This window comes from Dreissena polymorpha, chromosome 3 (genome assembly GCF_020536995.1).
Source record: "Dreissena polymorpha isolate Duluth1 chromosome 3, UMN_Dpol_1.0, whole genome shotgun sequence".
NCBI lineage: Eukaryota > Metazoa > Mollusca > Bivalvia > Myida > Dreissenidae > Dreissena > Dreissena polymorpha.
The window spans coordinates 49,307,596-49,328,404 of record NC_068357.1 but is presented as its reverse complement, the minus strand read 5'-3'; the positions used below and the strand labels follow the sequence as shown (position 1 = coordinate 49,328,404).

The 20,809-nt window shown below is 35.0% G+C and overlaps 2 protein-coding genes across 2 annotated transcripts in view; both read right to left on the bottom strand.

Moving 5' to 3' along the window:
- The window catches only part of LOC127874072 (ATP-dependent DNA helicase PIF1-like), a 49,469-nt gene extending 36,248 nt beyond the window's left edge, over positions 1 to 13,221 (bottom strand). Inside the window, exon 1 of the mRNA XM_052418185.1 lies at positions 13,124 to 13,221. The gene's annotated coding sequence lies outside the window, so the exon portion shown is untranslated. The remainder of the gene's footprint in view (positions 1 to 13,123) is intronic.
- Positions 5,087 to 6,090, bottom strand: LOC127872210 (uncharacterized). Its single transcript, XM_052415539.1, has 2 exons — positions 5,839 to 6,090; positions 5,087 to 5,461 (listed from the first exon to the last, which is right to left on the bottom strand). The coding sequence occupies exons 1-2, from the start codon at positions 6,088 to 6,090 to the stop codon at positions 5,087 to 5,089; spliced, it is 627 nt and encodes a 208-aa protein (XP_052271499.1).
- Positions 13,222 to 20,809: the final 7,588 nt, after the last annotated feature.

Below are 20,809 nucleotides of genomic sequence, written 5' to 3'. Positions count from 1 at the left end.
CTATGGCAACAAATAGACTAGAAATACTGCTGAAATGGTGGTTTTCTGGATCCTGCGATAACTTTTAAAGTTCTTAATATTTTTTCATGAAACTTGAAACATGGATAGTTGGCAATATGGACATTATGCACGTCATTTCATTTTGTTCCTACGTCAAAAATTCTGGTTGCTATGGCAACAAATATATACAAAAATAATCTAAAAATGGTGGAATTTCTGACAATGGTGGAGCCGGTAGGGGACTTATATTGCTTGACAATAGTCTTGTTTATTTCTTTTTATGTTTTCCATGTACTAAAATGTCACCAATATTTCTATCTCGTCTGTATGCAACTATTGGTATAACTGGGAATACATTTTTCCTTCGGTCTGATTGATATAGTTTATCGGTATGTTTTCGAATTATTTGGTGTATGTTTGGAAGGTTGTTGAATGAACGAATAAAATTTACACATAAACAATGCATGGTATTATAATATTTAAAAGGTCTTGAAAACTTAGGACATGCTCATTGACTAAATTATTGCAATTCTGTTCAATAAGAAGGAGTCTCACTTAGATTTAAAACACGATTCCTTTTCTCCTTAGTAGAAATAAAAGAGGTCCCGAAAGGAGATGCTATAATAGTGCACGTGTCTTTACATTTTCAGAAAAAAAACAATTCAATAGAATATACACTAACATAATATAGTTCTCCGTTTTATTATTTTATAGCCATAATACACTATGTAGTCAGTATTTGAATGCCCTGTTTTTGCGGTGGTTATGATATATACCTTTTTTTATAGCAAATGCCTCCCATCTCAAAAATGTATACGTTAATACATACACCACATAAATGAACATATAGAGACTATTAACTTTATGATATAATTAGATCACCACAAACTGCAGTCTTAATTGTATCAACATGTGCATACTTATGTATTTTTAAATTAGTATTTGTACACATAATTATTCATAAATGGATTGAAGGAAATAATTAAGATCCTTTCCGACCCACTATATACCATGATTTTATATTTAAGGTTTATACAAATACAATAACAATAATTTGATGTTTTTTTTTTATTTCATCATTTGCATATATGCTTTTTGGCATGCATGTTATATTTTAAGATCAAATTTCAAATATAATGCAAATAGTAAGACATTTGACCTCGTGGCTTGGCATATAACAAATATATATGAAAAACAAACGACATAAATACAATTCTGTTTTTTTTTTATTTACAGGAAAAAGCGTTAAACATTTTTCAGACAAATATAGAAGTCACTTGTGGTGAAATATTTTATTGAAAGACTTGATTTTATTGAGTCCCAATCGGGACATGCGTATTTCTTACCTACAATGTCATACTGACAAAAAAAGTGTAGTGATATCAAGGTATATGTTGGAAATGGGACGTTACTATTCTCATTTAACGTGCGTAAATGGCATAATAAAGTGGTTGCGACTTGGGTACTGTTCAGTTATTATTACACAACAAATAATAAACTATTGGATTTACGCTTAAAATGAATGCAACATGTACGAACCAGTGTCTTAGCATAGGGCTTAAGTCATGCTGTACATGCTACATTATTTGCGCAACCTTCAATTGCAGGAAATTACCATGAAACCCATGTGCACTTTTGTACTTTTTAGGAGTTTAATTCAATCACAATTGATTTTTAGCTCCACTGGCCAGAGGCCAGCGAGGCTTATGTCATGGTCCTGTGTCCGTCGTGCCTGCTTCCGTGCGTGCGTCCATCCGTGCGTGCGTTAACGTTTTCTTTAAACATCCTCTCCTAAAGCGGTAGGCGGTGGTGTTTGTTTGCCTTAGTTACACACAATATTTGTACAGAAACAAGCAGCACTAAGCACGTATAGAACACTGACCAATGGAATTCATATCTGAGTTTCACGGGGCAAATGTTGGAGGAAAATAATAAGTTAGCATTTAGATCTAGAGGTGAACAGATGGAAAAAGACACAATCATGTAGCAATCACAACGTATTTGTATAATTGAAAATATTAGTTATGTCAGACATTAAATTGGACTAGAAACTGATATATGGTATTATTGAATATTTTATCCCACATTATGCAGAGAAATTAACATTAATAGAAAGGGGCGGACTTGTCCCATGCGCGACACGGAAAACTGGTAGTTAATCCAAATCTCGTCATCATGGCAATACGCGCGTGACGAGATATTGAACGATAGGCTACACACCAGTAATTTAAGAGTAATGAACATTGCTAGTAACTATGTGTCGTCCATGAACTATGAACGATTACGTGACACATTACGGGATGAATAAACTATTTTCTTCTCAAACTAAAAGTTTATCAAAATACACTTGGAATAACTTTTTAATTATAAGAGATAAATGCATACATGTCGAGCGTGAAAGGTAGACCAACATGTTAACTATCCATAAATGTTAACCCTTTACCAAACGACACATTTTGGACTGTCCCAAATTGAAAGAGATTGCAGACGAGAAAATTTAATGATACTGTAAAGGACTATTTATAAATTGGCTGGGTGGGGTAGAAATCATTGTGATAAAAGGAGAAATTGCTCATCGTGAGCAATTTCTCCTTTTTGAAACCGGAAGTCCTGTTTTCAAAACGAAAACAAACTCTTCAGAAGGAGTTATGGTCTATTGGAAGGTCGAGAATGGCATTTGGTACTTAATCATCCCATATCTACAAAGAAATTAAATTCATAAGCTTTTTTGCCGTTAATATGATAACCCATCAGTTCAAAAGCACGATCGAAAACATTTCTGCATATGCGCGGGCCAGTCTAAGACGTAGTTTACATAATTAGTTCCAAGGTCACAACAACAACAACAAACCTACATGCATGCATGGGAATCAAGTCTTGCGTCCATTTGTAGACATTATCTTTATTTTTTGAAGCATGGGAGATGTTTATCAATAAAAAATCTATCAATACATGTAAGCAGATGCACAACTATTTATTTTATTTTTTGGAAATCAATGTTTATACAGACCATTGGAAATTGGATCACGAAGCTGTGGGAAAAAAAGTCGATTTTGTTGTTTTCTTCTGATTTTCTTGTAAACATGAGATAAAACCCTTTCATTTAGTGCCATTTTAGATCAGATGGTGACTTCTTACAAAGGAATTGAAGTAAGAACATGTGTTTCCTCAGGCAAATATCTTCTTTGTACAATAAACAATGTCTTCACCACGAACTAACAATCCTGCTACACTCACGAATGCCTCAAGAATGAAGTAAAGTTCAGGTGATCTACGTCATTAGGTATTTTGCATATGTCATGAACTATATAAATAACAGAAACTTTGAAACCTACAAACACTTTTTGGAATTTTAGAAAAAGATTCATAATTGAATGAAGGAACTTTCATTAATCTTGTAGAATATGCGTAGATTTGATCTTCAGCATCTAAAAATATGTGAAATAGAACGACAATATCTTTTGGAGAGATAAATGTACCTACGTTATAAGCAAAGGACCTGTGCGACAATTCCCGGGCTTTTTAGTCTGTTTAGTTAACACCGTAGTAACGTTTTCCATATATAAAAATGCTCAAGCTTCCAACTTTAAGCGCCCAGTGGGTCGAGGAATAGAAAGAGAAAGTCACATGCTTGAGTACATTTCAACCCATGCGCATTGCAATCTTTTTTCGCATAAAAACAGTGGAGCGATACAGGGCCATCATGGCCCTCTTGCTCTTTTGTATAGGAGAAAATTCCTTAAAGGCCCGGTCAGACCGACAAACGGACATGTAACGGAGAGAAAACGGACAAAATATGCAGATTTTGGTTATCCGGTGATACAATTTACCTGCTCTTCCGCTCAAGACTCTCGCAATTGGTGTAGGAAACACACAATAACCGCAAAAGTACCGGCGATGTAACGGGAAAAAAACGTACGTTTAACAGATATGTACCGGATAATTAACGGTCGGCTAACGGATATTACCGTGCGAGTAACGGACTTCTACCGGATAAAACGGAAGTGTAACGCATTAGTACCGGACAAAACGTTCTCCCAACGTTAAAAAAACGGAAAAGTACCGAACACCAACGTATAAAAACGGTTGTCTCTGTTTGGCGCTTGGACAACACGGCAATCCTGCATCTGGCGGCCACGTCTCCACTCGCCGGGTATCACGTGCTGGTTTCTGTCATAACGGTCTAGGAGGCGGTTCTGCATCCGCGGGTACCTTATTCGCATAAGGTTGCGGAGAAAAGAACAGGTGATAACAATGAGTCTGATGGTTGATGGTCGATGTTGCATAGTGCTCATCAGGACTTGAAACCTTTCGCACGGATGCCAAACGCGTTCTCAACGACTCTTCGTGCCCTGGACAGCATATACTTGAAAACCCGTTCGTCTTTGGACAACGTTCTTTGACTGTATGGATTTTGCATGTACGTACGTAAGCCAAATACGTCGTCGCCTGAAAGTGGATAAAACACACGATTCTCTTCATAATGTTTGATCACATAATATACATTCACATAATAATGCACATTCAAACATACATACATACAGATAGACGGATGGACATACATACAACTATACATGCATACACGCATGCAAGCTCGCACATACGTATAAATGCATGCATGCATCTATTCATCCATCCATACATAATAAAATATAGCTGAATCTGTTTATTTTACTTTGTGTATTAACATATTATGGAGACGCCTCGCAACACCAAAAAACAACTTAGAATTAAACAATAACCTAAGACTGGGCAAGTTGATATTAATCGTTATAAATCGGTATAAACTGGGACCACAATTGAAATAAGATGAATCTTTTCATTTTTTTTGTGTTATCCCTTATATAGGTGCGCATTACATGCTATTTATTGATCATATGAATTTTTAATATTATGGAATGCTTTATTTATATTCTAAAGTATCATAATTTTATTTGCTTTGTTTTTAATGTATATGCTTGTTTGTTTCTTTATCACGAATGTTTATGTACACGTATGCCAAAAATAACATAAATAAATAAATAAATAAATCTTGGCCTGTCGAACACTTTTATATATTCTTACCGATAAAAAAGAAGGGTACATCCTAAGAATCATGTGACAAAGCTTCAGGTTCTGGCAGGTCAAGGTCTCCGTTCTCAGCTGCTGCCTTCAGGTCTGACTCGTTCCACATCTGTGCATCGGATGCAGCACCACGGCCTCCAATGTCAGCCCAGACGAAATTGTAGTCAGAATCCACCAGAGCTAGCAGGACAACGGAGAAGTACTTCTTGTAGTTAAAATACGTAGACCCGGATCTTGGTGGAAATTTGCAGGCAATATGTTTGCAATCACTAGCACCAAGCGTATGGGGGAAATTCCATCTGTCCATGAAGCCGTCAGCTATTCGCGTCCAATCGGAAGCTGTTGTTGGCAACGGCATCACCTTGTCAGCATACTCATCTATGACTGCTCTAAAAACCTGACGTGTAAAAGTAACAGTATGATAAGCTAGCGTGCATTATAAGTGTATGACACAGTAGATAATCCATGACTTTTAGCGAGTTGATGATAAGTGGTAAAACTATACTACTTAATAAACAGTTCTTATAACTGTGTACATTTCAAGATATGCGCACAAGACAGTACTACTGGTAATATACAATTTAGGAGGTTAGTGTTGTAGTGCGCGCACTCATCTATAAGCCTTTTATCCTATACCAATAACAAAACACAGTACAATTCATATAAAATGATGAAAGAAGTAGACATTAAAATATATAAATATATTAAAATGTCTAACAGAAGTGTTTTTTTTTAAATTAATTTTAACACTATAGTAAATTAACCGGTACTTACTTCTGGCACGAGAAGAGAAATAGTGTTGTGGGGTACCCTCCAGCCGAATCGCATACCACGGTACTTTGAACCAGAAACAAGATGCCGCATCGCAATTGCTAGCTTCATCCCTGGTTCAATTGGAAGTCTGTAGTTGTTGCGCTGTTTCGTTATCCTTGGGCCTACTCGTGCGAAAATCTCATCAAACATCTCGGGTGGCATTCTCATGAAGTTGATGAATGCGCGTTGGTCCTCTCGTCGTAGTTCGACCATAAGTTAGCCATACAGACCGAACTGACTCCTCCGCTCGGGGCCCAGCCAAGCCCTGATCCACCATCTGCGCTGCTTTCGTCTCCTTGCTCTCTTTTGAGCAAGACGATGCATGGCCTGATTAGCATCCAAAAGGCCAATCTGAGCCTGCACGAAGGTGGCTTGACACTCTAATTAAATTCGAGCGTGACACTCCATTTTACACGTCCTTCTCACAAAGCGTACCAATATGAAATGATACTTCAGTTTTGTTCCGCCACACTTCTCGCACTTTTGTATACGTTAGCTGTCCGTTTTTATCTGTTGAGCATGCGTTTTGTGTCCGGAACGGTGCGGTTTATCCGTTGCAAGTCTGGTATTAGTCCGGTAGTTGTCCGGTGGTGGACCAGGACAACCGGACATTAACGGACATGAACCGGATACGTATAGGAGGTGTAACGCACGAGTTCCGAACAAACCGTAAACTAACGTATGAAGACCGCAAATCAAACGGAGGTCATTGTCCGTTTTATCCGGTGGAAAATTTTGAACATGCTCAAAACTTTCCAACGGACGGAACGGATGTCACCGGACATCGCCGAACAAGGAGCGGATTCACCGGATATGAAACGGACATTAAACGGATAAAGAACGGACAAGAACGGATAAAATGATTTTATGTCCGTTTCTCGTCCGTTACCTCGGTGTGACCGGGCCTTTATGCACATACAACATGAAAAGTTTTGTATAATGCCCATGAGTCTGTGCAAATTCGTTCATGCGGCACACAGTCACAATTATGGTGCTGCAACAAATACGAACTATTTTGTTGATTGGTGTTAATTTGTTCAAAATAACTTTTCGTTGAGGTTAACAATATTTGACTTAGGGTACAATATAAAAATTATTAAATAAACTTTATAAAAAAATCCTGATTCAAATGCAAATGTTGGTTAACAATTATTTATCGCTTTCAACTGACCGATGCCGACATTTTAAACCTCATCTATGTCGTTTGATATGCCTATATGAGAAAGTTTAAGTGCTATATACGGTAATATCAAAGTCAGGTAATGTGAGTTTGCAGAGTGTTGGATGGAAGTAACAGAGCCGTTTAGAATACGTTCAACAGTAGGTTAATGTCAATTCAAAGGAGAAGTGAGTGAACGTGTTCATAGATTTCATCAATGCAAGCTTCAATGCATTGTTCCAATCAGTATTGATGTTAGAAGACATTTACCCTTTTAGTAAATCAAATCTTTTGGATAACCAAGGCTTTGAAACTTCTGAATAAGTCATAAAGTAGGTCCATGTGTCAACATGAGTTGATGTGAGATTATGAAGAATGTTCATAGATATCCATTCTGGTATCAAAGCGTTTAAGGAAGCAGTATTGATGTTATTAAGATAATGAACCTTTTGAATTAGTCACAGTCCACAATGCGGTCAATGCAAAGGTAACAATGAGACCTGGATATATGGGTATGTTGAGAGTGCTCAATTATAACATCCATGAACGTATTAAGCATTGTAGCTATGGAAGGGAATATCCGCCAGTCCATTCATGTTGCCAAATGACAATTACATATTGCTTAATGACAATTGCATACTGCTAAATGACAATTGCATTTTGCTTTATTTTATTTGTTACAAAATAACTGCGTCTTTCTTGCGTTTTTATGCTTGTTTTCTATCAGTAAGTGAAATGTTGCGTGCATATTTCTTTTTAATGTTTACTCGATGTATGTTAATCATGCATTCTTTCGAATTAATGACAAATGAATTATTTCTGTTAAATTGCTCATGTGGCTATCTTCTTGTTGCTGAACTATTATCATTTCAACACTTACTTTTGATAGAAACTGGCATTTTTTGTAAGTTCTGCTAAGCGAAATGAATCAGCACAAGGCAGCAGCTCACATGAAGTAAGCCGAATGCATAAGACGAATGCATTAGTAATACTGAATTCATACACGGCGGAGAACCAGAGTTTTCTGTAGTTTTCGGTAGTTTTCGTAAAAGGTTAATATTTAGAACGGTGTGGTATTATACATCTACCAGATGAATTACTGTACTGCGTCGTTTCGAACGTATTTTCCACTGTTCTTATTCAGGTAAAGGTTATTTGTTTATTGTACTTGTTTATTAGGTAAATTGCATACGATTGTAATCCCCATTTCGAACGTTGAGTTGTCATTTGGTTTGTGATTAAGGTCTATTTGAAGTTAATGGGCGTAATCTTGTTTTCATTTACACGTCATACGGCCATAGTATCATTGTACCGAAGGTGGCTTACGATGATCAAAACGTCTAACTATTGGCTTGTCTGAATTTAACTATTTATTTCATACTTTTTTCATCGCATATCTTCGTAACACTGTCTTTATCTAATAAAATCGTACCTAGGTTGGTAAAATTGTATCTTATTCAAATTATTCATTTTAATTGTTTTTTTACTAGTTTATCCCCAATACGGCATGGAAATCCATTTACAGAGCTAATTAAAATGGAAAGCAATGTGATAAAAAAAGTATGTACAGTTACCTCATTAACGAACAAAAATAATTATGTTTTCTGGAATTTAATGGTTTCCCTTTTTCATTTCAAATGTTTATATTTCTGATACTGTTTTTTACTATAATCAATATATGTTAACCATCTTACACCTATTTCTGTATATTGGGTTCGAGATGACTTTGGAAAGGTACCAGTTGACCAAAAAAAACAGGAATAAGTTGACCAAAATGGGTTTTATTTGACCACAGTACGGGTTGAACAGTTACTTAATAGGTGTCTTCATACAGACACATTTAATGAAGATTTTTCTTTTATAGACTTAAATGGTAGATCGATCTTGTTTTTCTTTGCATCTATAATGTGTAGCTCAGTGACCCAGTTAATGTTTACGGTTTGTAACTCAGGGGTCCTGGGTATGATCCTCACATGCGGTGCTGATTTTTTTCATGGGAGTGTCCTCTGGCGAGACTGCAGAGCCCTAGCCTAGTACTGGTGAAACCCAGGAAGCATAATTAAGTGTATCTTTGCCTCAATGTAAGTTAAATACACGGGCATAAACACATACGAACAAACACATCAAGATGTTAGTACATGTAGGATAATGGGGGGGGGGTGAAGATTTCCCATAAAGATGGTACTTAGATGATCAAAGGAGATCATATTTCTGTGAAAAAAGTATAGAAACTTAGATCAGCAAGTGTCATATCTGACTACGTAACAGTTATTATCTCTCTAATCTATCATTATACTACATAACGGTGACTTGTTTTTATAAATAAAAAATGATGGACGTAATTTAATACAGAGCAATAACTGCGCACTTAAACCGCCTCTTGAAGACTGTGATAGTTCTTCTTAATATCAAAGCGTTTAAAGTACTCGGCGACTGATAAAGAGAATTGTTCACTTGAAACTAAGTGATGCCTTAAGCACACACACCCAACTAAACAATACCACCAATTTGAGAATATATTGGAAGAACTTTGTTTTCTATGAAACCTTGGTCTGCTAAATAGTTGTTTTAGATAATACATTGTTATCACTTATAAGCTAGTATTGTAACATAGTGTAAAACACTTTAAAACAATTCCCACAAGATGATATTCATGACATATGTTATCAAAATTTATAAATGTCACTTCCCTCTAAGACAAGACATTCATGCATATAACTTTATACTCGTTATTATAATAATTATATACCACCATGTTTTTAAATCGATAAAGCTAATTGTAAATTAAAAATACTGCAAGCTTAAGCTATTGGTTTGGTCTCTTTAACATATCGATTTAAACAATCAAATAACTACTATCCGCGGATTAACGAAGGAAGTTTTGCAGATTGTATTATAGTGTTTCTATTGAGACACATGCCTGAACCATATAAAAGAACTATGAGTGTTCTCCTTAATAAGGAAGTTTTAGGTGGCTGGTCTATTCATACTATTTAGTCTTCAAGTATAAGTAAGTGTTGTATGAAGCACATACTAAACTTAACAATACCATCATGCGACTATCTACTATAATATTTTTGTTTCTTTTATGAAATTGATTGCCCTGTTAACGAAGATTGAAGAAGCACACTTATTATCGTAACAAATGTTTGTAACACTCAATATATGATGAAAGGTTTTTGTTTTTGCCTGACATTTATTGTTTATAAGTATGCTATCATCAAACATTTAAACGCTATTTTTCGACCCCCCCTAGCTCTATGACAAGACAATCATTCAGAGGAATGCATACACAATTTTATTCTGATGTTTCAAAAACGATTGTATACATAAATTAATAAATAATGTCGTCATAAGTTTATGTGTTACAGTGATTAATGTCTAAATCAAACACTGCTGACCTTTTTCAAAGAGATAGCCATAACAAATTGTATTTTGACATAACATATCTTATAAAACATAAGTTGGAAAATAGCCGCATTACATTCAGATAGAAATGTACACAATCAACATCTTAGCACACCAATCCAAAATTATATAGAAATGATTATATGTTTTAATTTGAAACATACAGATCATAATCACTTATATTCTAGAATAACAAAAGTCAATCTTAAGTTAATATTGTCGTACGATCTTTGATAAGACGGACCCCTGAATGCAGTAGTGCAATTCACATGCATATGTTGGTTTTTAACTTATATTGCACCAGTTAATAGATTGTTTTGAAAACAATTGTATGGTCATGGTAAAGTTGCATATTTCTAGTCATAAGCAGTATGTGTGGGATACACTAGCTACAGGACTAGAGGGATCATTTTGTTTTAAGATGATGTTTATGTCATGTGTGTTTCATCCTAATATTTATTTAACCAGTATGCCATGTAATACATATATTTTCTTATAAAATTGTAAAAAAAGGTTATTCAGTATTTTGACACGCTTTTTCATGATGGATGACTTCATCCACAGTCATTACAAGAAAAACAACAACAACATAATTGATCCTCGGTCTGGGAAAATGGGTCTTAATGCATGTGTGTCAAGTGTTAATCAGGACAAATCAGTGATGAAATTTTCGCTAAATTGAATTTTTCGATAAAAAAGTCTCTGACGGAAAGTGTTGTCCCTGATAAGCCTGTGCTGACGGTACAGGCTAATCTGAGAAAACATTTGGAGCACGTGCATTGAGTCCAATTTTCCCAGAGCCAGACTCAAATGTTTAAGCAATGCCCGTTAAATTAAGAAATTTATCCAATGACAAAATAGTGGTTTGCTATTCATTGAAAATCTCATTATTATTCAAATAAAAAAAGATTTATTCATTATTTACAACAAGATGCAATTATCTTTCCAAAACAACACAATTGGCATTTCATGTAAAAGCTATTCACACTAGATGATAAATTAAACTGGTATTTATGATAAACAATACCATAATAAAGAGGCACAGACAGTTCTCACTATTCCATTCATAGCAATTCATATTGAATTCAACAACAACTAGAAATGGCGCGGCAGAGGCCGACGCGTATCCCTACGCCGCATGTTTGACCCAGGGGGTACCCCAGGGTTGGTAATGGGGCCATGCATAGTTGAGATTGACCGTATTGTCATAAGATATATTCAGTATAATTTGGGAATGAATCGGTGTAGAAATGAAGAAGTGAATGTCTTCGTTTGAACATGACATATCTTTTTTATTGCGTTAATCGATTCCGCTTAGAATGGCCTTTAAGAAAAGGTATGGTTATGGGGGTCTCTATGTGCAAATGTTGCATTTAATTTCGCTTAAAGTTGTCACTTTTACATTGAATTATAAAGGGAAACTATTTAGTATATTATGACCTCCAAGCAAAACAATATTAGGCATTTTGTAGACAGGTAAGTTTTTTACCCTATCACCGCTTTTTTTTACGGAGGATTCCAGAGATAGTCGATGTCAATCTGAACGCATCGGACAGTGGGCTACACCACACCGTCTCTCTGATGTACGTAGGCGGCCGTCATATTGGATTTGGAACTACTTTAGAAAAAAAGATGGCGGCCGCCTCGTAAAGAGGAAAAATTTAAATGTGTGTTTTAGCTCGTCTTTTTCAAGATTACAAGTGATATTTTTAAGTCATAAATTAATGTAGATCTGTGAATTCCCACAACGTACTTAAAAACTTGTTTAAATTTAAAGATGCCATTACTGACATACTGATAGGAGTAGCCTGCAACCCGGGTGAGTCGCGGTACTTAAGGAATATTCAATTGCGTCTAGAAACCATCTTCAAATATCAGATAAATAATTTAAAAGACAAACATATCTGACTTAACTTCATTGGAAAATAGCCTTTTTATGACAAAAATCCTTCAATTTTAACTGCGGTATCAACAAAAACAACACCACTGTCCGCCATTGTTGTTTATTTTCCCTCCCGGTTGACTCGCGGTAAATAGGTTAAACGACACTAATATTAAATTTAACATGAATAAACATAAAGATCTGACATACTATTCAAAGTAACAATCAATAACGTATATAACAATTAGAACATATGGAATTTAATACATCAAATAAAATAAATATCACAGTTATGTTCAAGCAGTGTCTAATTTTAATTCTCAATATTCAAATAACTGTTCATGCTCATTCATTCTTCTGCGCAATGGGGACACCTGAAGAAGCTATCTCGCCTCAAGAAACGTACATCAGTGCAGAAGCTCAGATGTACCCAATGTGCACACACACTACATTCATCCCATTTCACAAAAAAACAACCGAAACATCCTTCCTCAATGCAGGTGGACTACTTTTCTTACACACACAGCATACGTCATCTGTGTCACTTTCAAGAGATGAATCTATTAGCTTAATATTGAAGTGTTTATAGAGCCTGACCTATCGAAATAATTTTTAAAAATCGGTGGTGTGTAACCCCTTCACAAAGAGAATAATATTGGTAGTGTCTGACCTAAGCAACCGCAAGCAGACGAACTTAAAAAGTGAAAAAGTTGAAAGGGAAATTTCATTTTAACATGGATTTTTACATAATTTTTATTTAAAATGATGTTTTAAATCGTTTTTTGGTAGTTGCTTACCAAAAATCTATTCATACTGGCAGCAAAAGATGTTTTCTGTCAGATTTCAAAAGTAGGTCACGCAGGTTTGTTTACAAACACAATCCAGAGGGCGCTAATGAAATACCGCGAGTCAAAACGACCCGCGACTCAACCGGGTTTGAGTATACTTATAGTTATAGAATTGACAGCGAGTTCATTAAAAAAATTAATCGACTGTTTTCGTTATATTTTGTGAGATACGAGGATTGCTTACATAAACTTGATAAAGTATGAAACACATCACTCATGAGCATGGAGGGCCGAGTGGTCCAAACGGTAGACTTTTACTCCATGGGGTCAATGGTTCGAGCCCATTTGAGGGTTACTTATATTTTTTTATTCAATTTTTTTTTTTTTATTGCAGCTTTTTAGATCCAATGTTTGCATTTATCAATATAGCGTAGAGTCTATAATGAAAAAAATAATTTGGGGAGTTCTTATGTTATAGTTATACAAGGATTGCTTATATAAAGTATAAAATAAACCACTGACTATATGGGAGCACTGATGGCCATTGGTTTAAGCTTTTACTCCAAGGGTCAGTGGATCGAGCCCAGTTAAGGAAGACTTCCTTTCTTATTTTTAATTCTTTTCTTTTATTGAGGTATTTTGCTCAAATGTTTACGTATCAATATAAAGTATTTAATAACAAACTTCAATACATGTCTAATTTGTGAAAACGTCTCTTTGAAATTGCTAGTTTTCCTCTTACATGCCCTTGTATTTTAAGATAGAATACTTTCCTCTCCAGAGGAAAGAGGTATGGGTTTGAATCCCATCGGGGGCTTCAGAGGATGATTCATTTTGAGAGAAATGCTAATATTTGCTTTAGTGTATCCCAAAATTAACCTTATATTAAAGGGGCCTTTTCACAGATTTTGGCATTTTTTAACTTATTCATTAAATGCTTTATATTGATAAATGTAAACATTGGATCGTAAAAGCTCCAGTAAAAAATCAAGAATAAAATTAAAAAAAGGAAAAGAACATTGCCCGGAGCAGGTTTCGAACCAGTGACCCCTGGTGTCCTGCCAGAGTACTGAAGTAAAAACGCTTTAGCCTACTGAGCTATTCCGCCGAGTACACATACTTGACGTATTTTATACCTTATATAAGCAATCTTCGTAGTTTCACAAAATTTAACGACAAAAACAGAACTCTCCAAATTATTCAATCGTTTCGCGTTGCAACGCTTTATAATTTTTAGGTTTTAAATCGTCAAAAGATGCATATAATGGCTATATTAGACCATGGTAAATGTTCAGTATTACTGTTTACTCACAAATATCATAACTAAAACGAAAATTTGCGAATCTGAAACAACTTTTTTCAATTTTGTCAATTTACCAAAGCGTGAAAAGATCCCTTTTTAAATATATAACTGTGAAAGATAATTCAAAATAATGTTTGTTTCTATATACATTGTGATCCATGGACATGAACATTCAATTATGCAAGAAACATGTATGATTTGAGGAAAGAATACAACAGCAAACTTAGAATGGACATTCATTTTTATTTTTAAGATTGTTAAATAACTAAAACTATAAATGTTGTAAAGCTTGTGTATGACGTCCTTGCTTCTGGGCAGCAGAACAGTTTAGGCATATATGATTACTCTTTTTCTTTAGAATCAACATTGATGCATTATTACTTAAGCAAAGTTAATCTTTTTTAAAACTCTATGAATTGGGAACTGAATTTGTCATGTTCGTTGCTTGCATTGTACTGAACATAATGTTACTGGTGAACAAATGCCTTCTCTCTTTACACTTCACAGGGAGATGGTGTTTTTCATAAATGTCCAGGTTAATTTGTATAAATACCGGGTAAGACCTCGTATCATATTTATATACATGAAAGCTATACATTTATGATCAGGGATTGAAACTAATCCTTACTATTGGTGGCCCGCACGGGCAACCATCTTTAGTACTTTGGTTGCCCAGATAAAGAATAACAAGCCCAGAAGTATGTACATGCGTTAATTATACATTCTTTTAATAAAATAATAGATAATTAAATAAAATTGCTGACATTACACATGTTCAATGCATGATGTATTATTATGAGCCTGAATTGAATCATTTCCTATTCCAAAATAATGCATGTTATTTAACTTGTATTGATCCATGGTGGTCAATTGTTATTCAATTTTTTTTGCACTGAATTGTTTTCAGCTTTAAAAAAACAAGTTGCCTGGCCGGACTACCAACTTTTGAAATTGAGTTGCCCAGGCCAAAATCTACTTGCCCCGGGCTCACGGGAAACCACTAATTTCCATCCCTGATGATGATGACATTTTGTGTTTCGCTGTAAATTTACAGAGAAAATATACTACAGCCGCATGTCACCAGAGTTGTTAAAAGGGCATTTTGACAGTGTTGTCCCTAACTTTTGCCAATTTTGACATATTCTCATAAACAAGAGGACCACCATGGCCCTGTATCGCTCCACTGCTGAAAAAAGGCTGAAACAATATTCTCGGCATGTGCAAATACTTAAATATAGGCCCTTTTTAAGCACATGTTCACTTTTGTGACCCCCTGGGCTGGGTCAAATTTAACCCCAGGGGCATAATTTGAGCAAACTTTGTAGAGGACTACTATACCTCACTACATACAAAATGTGGTAGCCCTAGGTCCTAGAGTTAAGGATAAGAATATGTTGACAGTTTTCACAAAATAAGCAAGATATAAGCGTATATAATGTTCAATTTTGTGACCGCGGGTCAGGGTCAAATTTTACCCAAAGGGCATAATTTGAACAAACTTGGTAGAGGACTATAAGATGTTACTGCATACCAAATTTGGTAGCAGTTGTCCGAATGGTTTTCAACAAGAAGATTTTTAAAGATTTCACAAAATAGGCGCTTTATAAGCGTTTATTCAATCTTGTGACCCCCGGGGCAGGGTCAAAGTTGACCCCAGAGGCATTATTTGAACAAATTTGGTAGAGGTTCACTAGACGCTACTACATACCAAATTTGGTAGCCCTAGGCTCAATGGTTATGAACAAAAAGATTTTAAAGTTTTCACAAAATAGGCCCCATATAAGCGTATGTTCAGTTTTGTGACCCCCCGGGCAGGGTCAAATTTGACCCAAGGGGCATAATTTGAACAAACTTGGTAGAAAACTATAAGATGTCACTACATACCAAATTTGGTAGCCCTATGCCTTATGGTTAAGGACAAGAAGATATTTAAAGTTTTCACAAAATAGGCACTATATTAGCATATAATCGATTTTGTGGCCCCCAGGGCAGGGTCAAATTTGACCCCTTGGGCATAATTTGAACATACTAAGTAGAGGACTGTACAATGTCACTACATACCAAACTGTGTAGCCCTAGGCCTAATGGTTATGGAAAAGAATTTTCTTTTAAGTTTTCACAAAATAGGCATTATATAAGCATATGTTCAATTTTGTGACCCCTGGGGCAGGGTCAAATTTGACCCCAGGGATAAAATTTGAACAAATTTGGTAGAGAACTATAAGATGTCTCTACATACCAAATTTGGTAGCCCAATTTTTATGGTCGGACAAGAAGTTTTTAAAGTTTTCACAAAAAAGGCTCCATATAAGCGTATGTTCAATTTTGTGACTCCCAGGGCAGGGTCAAATTTGACCCCAGTGGCATAATTTGAACAAACTTGGTAGAGGACTATAAAATGTCACTACATACAAAATTTGGTAGCCCTAACCCAATTGTTATGGACAAGAAATTTTTACAGTTTTTACAAAAAAGGCCTTCTATAAGCATATTTTCAATGTTGTGACCCTCGGGGCAGGGTCAAACTTTACCCCAGGGGCATAATTTGAACAAACTTGGTAGAGGACTATAAGATGCCACTACATACCAGATTTGGTAGCCCTAGGCCCAATGGTTATGGACGAGATTTGTAAAGTTTTCACAAAATAGACCCTATATACGCATATGTTCAATTTTGTGACCCCCGGGGCAGTGTCAAATTTGACCCAGGGGCATAATTTGAATAAATTTGGTAGAGTACAATTAGATGTCTCTACATACCATATTTGATAGCCCTAGGCCCAATGGTTATCAACGAGGAGGTTAAGAAAGTTTTCACAAAATAGGCCTTCAATAAGCAATTTCCAATTTTGTGACCCCCAGGGCAGGGTCAAATTTGACCGCAGGGGCATAATTTGAACAAATTTGGTAGAGGACTATTAGATGTCTCTACATACCAAATTTGATAGCCTTAGGCCCAATGGTTATGGACAAGAAGATTTTGAAAGTTTTCACAAAATATGCCTTAAATAAGCAATTTTCAATTTTGTGACCCCCAGGGCAGGGTCAAATTTGACCCAGGGGCATAATTTGAACAAATTTGGCCAGTGGAACTAAAAACTGATTCTTTGTTTAGCGTGCAAAGGGGATGGAGGAACATTTGTTGGTGCCTTTTTAAAAAGTTGTTTAATTGTGTGGAAAATTGAGTTTAAAAATGTATACACAATGCCTAATATGTGGCAAATTCCAACAATGTCTGTGGTTTTTCATGTAAAAACAAGAGATGTGTTTGTCAGAAACATAATGCCCCCTATTGCGCCGCTTTGAAGCCGTATATTTTACCTTTAAGGATGACCTTGACCTTTCAGTACTCAAAATGTGCAGCTCCATGAGATACACATGTATGCCAAATATCAAGTTGCTATCTTCAATGTTTCAAAAGTTATAGAAATGTTTAAGTTTTCAGACAGACAGTTAGCACATATAAGTTGGTTTTACAAATTCACTGAGTGTAAACATTGGGCACTTATATAGCTCAAAGTGACCGGGAAACAAATTCTTGTGTTCTGATTTACATGCATGTATTTACACTTGCAAAATTCAAAGTTAAGAATGGTAATTGTTCTCTTATTGCCAACAACTGCATAAATCTTAACATTGTAAACTGGTTGTTTTGTCTTTTTTACTACTTTTGTACATTCTTTTGTATTGCCCTCTTTATATTAACTTTCAACATATATATTATATCAAGTAATTGTAGATATCATATGTTTTGTGATGTAAATGTGTAGGGTTCTTGTTACTTGTCACACCCATTTCCATTTCATAATGCCTTAACACTGATATAGGATATTAGTGATTTTTGATTATTGTATTTATGTAAACTTATTCGATATGCTGATGAAAGTGTCATCCTTTATTTTCACAAAGATCCTAGTATCAGCAGTAGTGTTGTTTGTAAAGAACTTGAAAATTGTATTAAATGGTTAGTGGATAACAAACTGTCTTTACAACTTGGAAAAACTGAATGTATAGTGTTTGGTTCCAAAAGGAAATCTAAACTTCATAATTTTAATGTAAAATGTAATGATCACACTATTGTTTCTCAATCATCTGTTGATCACCTTGGTTCAATATTCGACACTGATCTTTCTGCTACATCTATTGTTAATAATATTATTAAAAAGGTGAACTCAAGAATAAGATTCTTCAGGGGCGTAGCTAGCATTTTTTGAGCTGTAGGCCCAAATATATTACATAAAAACAGGATGTGTGTGCAGGGGTCCTCCCCTGGAAATTGTTTAAATCCTATAACGCCTGTGGTGATATTTAAAGCATATCTAGACAAATAATAAGTTAAGAAATTATAAGACTTTGGTCTGTATTTCTTTGATATTTTACTGTTTTATCTCAATGTCAGAGAACTAAATTTTGCTGTATTATCTTTATACCAGAGAACTCAATTTTAAAACAATATGGAACAGAGAAACATTTAAAATTGTAACACTCACTTATTCACAAGACAAATCATGGGAAATCTTTCCAATAATACTGTCTGCATGTCTATATAGAAAGAAGTAGAGTTGATAATTGGAAGATATGTCCTTTGAACAAGACCAGAATCCATTGCCTGAGGATCATGACAATATAAAATGCAGATTTCTTACACCTCACCACCTTCAGGGTCAACATTTTAATGCATTTTTCAAAGTTGAAGCAATTCTATTTTTTTCATGTTTAAAAAAAATTGTAGGCCTGGGCCTGCTGTGCCTAATAGCAGCTACACCCCTGTTCTTGTATAGACAAAACCACTGTTCAAATATGGAATTAGGAATATATATATATACCGGGTATATATATATATATATATATATATATATATATAATAAGTATATAATAATTATATTTGTATGTACATTTAAATGTGATGACAATTGTCATCACATTTAAATGTACATACAAATAGTGTAACTAAAGCTCTCTAATAATATATGCTAATTACTATTTGATCTCAAGACTACAGTCTCAAGTTTAAATTAATGATATTTTGTATGCGTATTAATGCCACCATTTTTGTACATTTTCCACCCATCTATAGGGCCCCATTGGAAATAAGTTGCAAACCTTTCATGGGACATCCTGTGGTATATATATCATGTCTTGATTTCAACATCTTGTAACTACTTGTTATTTCAGATCTCTGCCAAATACACTGACTACAGTGTATTTCCTTGTAACTGAATTTAAATGATTAACTTTGACTGTGATATTCAAAATGTGATATATCAATGCATTGTGATCCAAAACCTGTGATAATTGTTTTCCAATTGTTAAATGTTGTAAATTGACTGTATTGTATGATCTGTACTTGTATGACATATATATGCATGAATAAATCAATATTTAGAAAAGTGTGACTGACACTGTTTCCAGACATATTACAGTTAAAATACTTCATGTCAGTAAATGGCAGTCAGGGATGGAAAATATCTTTTTACAATTGTTACCTGGACTGTCAACCATATTTAGTGTTTTTGTTTCCCATCTAAAGAGTGCAGACCATAAAACCATGGGCATGCCTGTGATATGTATCTTAAAGTTTCTTAAAAGATAAATAATATAAATTTTAACAACACAGCTCAGTTTTAACATTTCCAATACAGTATGTCTTATTTTGAGAGGCCATTCTGTTCATTTCCAAGGGCAAAGTTATGCCTTAATATATTAATATTACCAAACTGAACATTGTTACACTGTCCCTAATTTTAATGGCACTGGATTGTTTAAGGCTTTGAAAAGCTAGTTACCTGGCTGGGATTATAACAACATCTGGAATTAAAATGCCTAGGATAAAATATAAACAATATCTGCCAGAAGTACTGTATGGTTGCCATCATCAAATGTACAGAAAGAATCGTTTTTCAAATTCAATCAAGCCCCACTCATTCCATTCAATGAAACCTTTCAGGTGTCTTAATACTGATAATAGCCCCACTGAGGGCCGTACGGCTATGGTCCATATACAGTTTGTGACTGCCTGGCTGGTCACTGTAATGCCATTGGGACCAACGTAGAGTTTACTATTTCTTATATTACATCGAAGAGTTTTCTCTGTACCACTGTACAGTGTTGTACGATTGTTTATGGTATAGAACATAAACATATTGATTAAATCTCAAAATTTGTCGCCTGCAGCCTAACATCAGCAATGTTGCAATGAATATAATTTAAGAAATACTGATTCTTTTAAGTTTGAATAATGTTGATGTTTTCACTTCAATAAACAACTAATTGGCTTCCTTAAATTTGAATATTTTGCATGCAATAATATCTAATTTTAAACAATAACATTAATAAATATTCTTTTATATTACTCCTTAAAGATATTGGTCCTTATATATCTTTATTATCGG

What these genes read in the sequence shown, in the direction of transcription:
- LOC127872210 (XM_052415539.1), bottom strand. Translation starts at nt 6,090, where the DNA reads ATGGTCGAACTACGACGAGAGGACCAACGCGCATTCATCAACTTCATG. An exon ending in TTTCTCTTCTCGTGCCAGAA is followed by an intron (nt 5,462 to 5,838) that starts GTAAGTACCGGT and finishes TTTACACGTCAG; the next exon opens with GTTTTTAGAGCAGTCATAGA.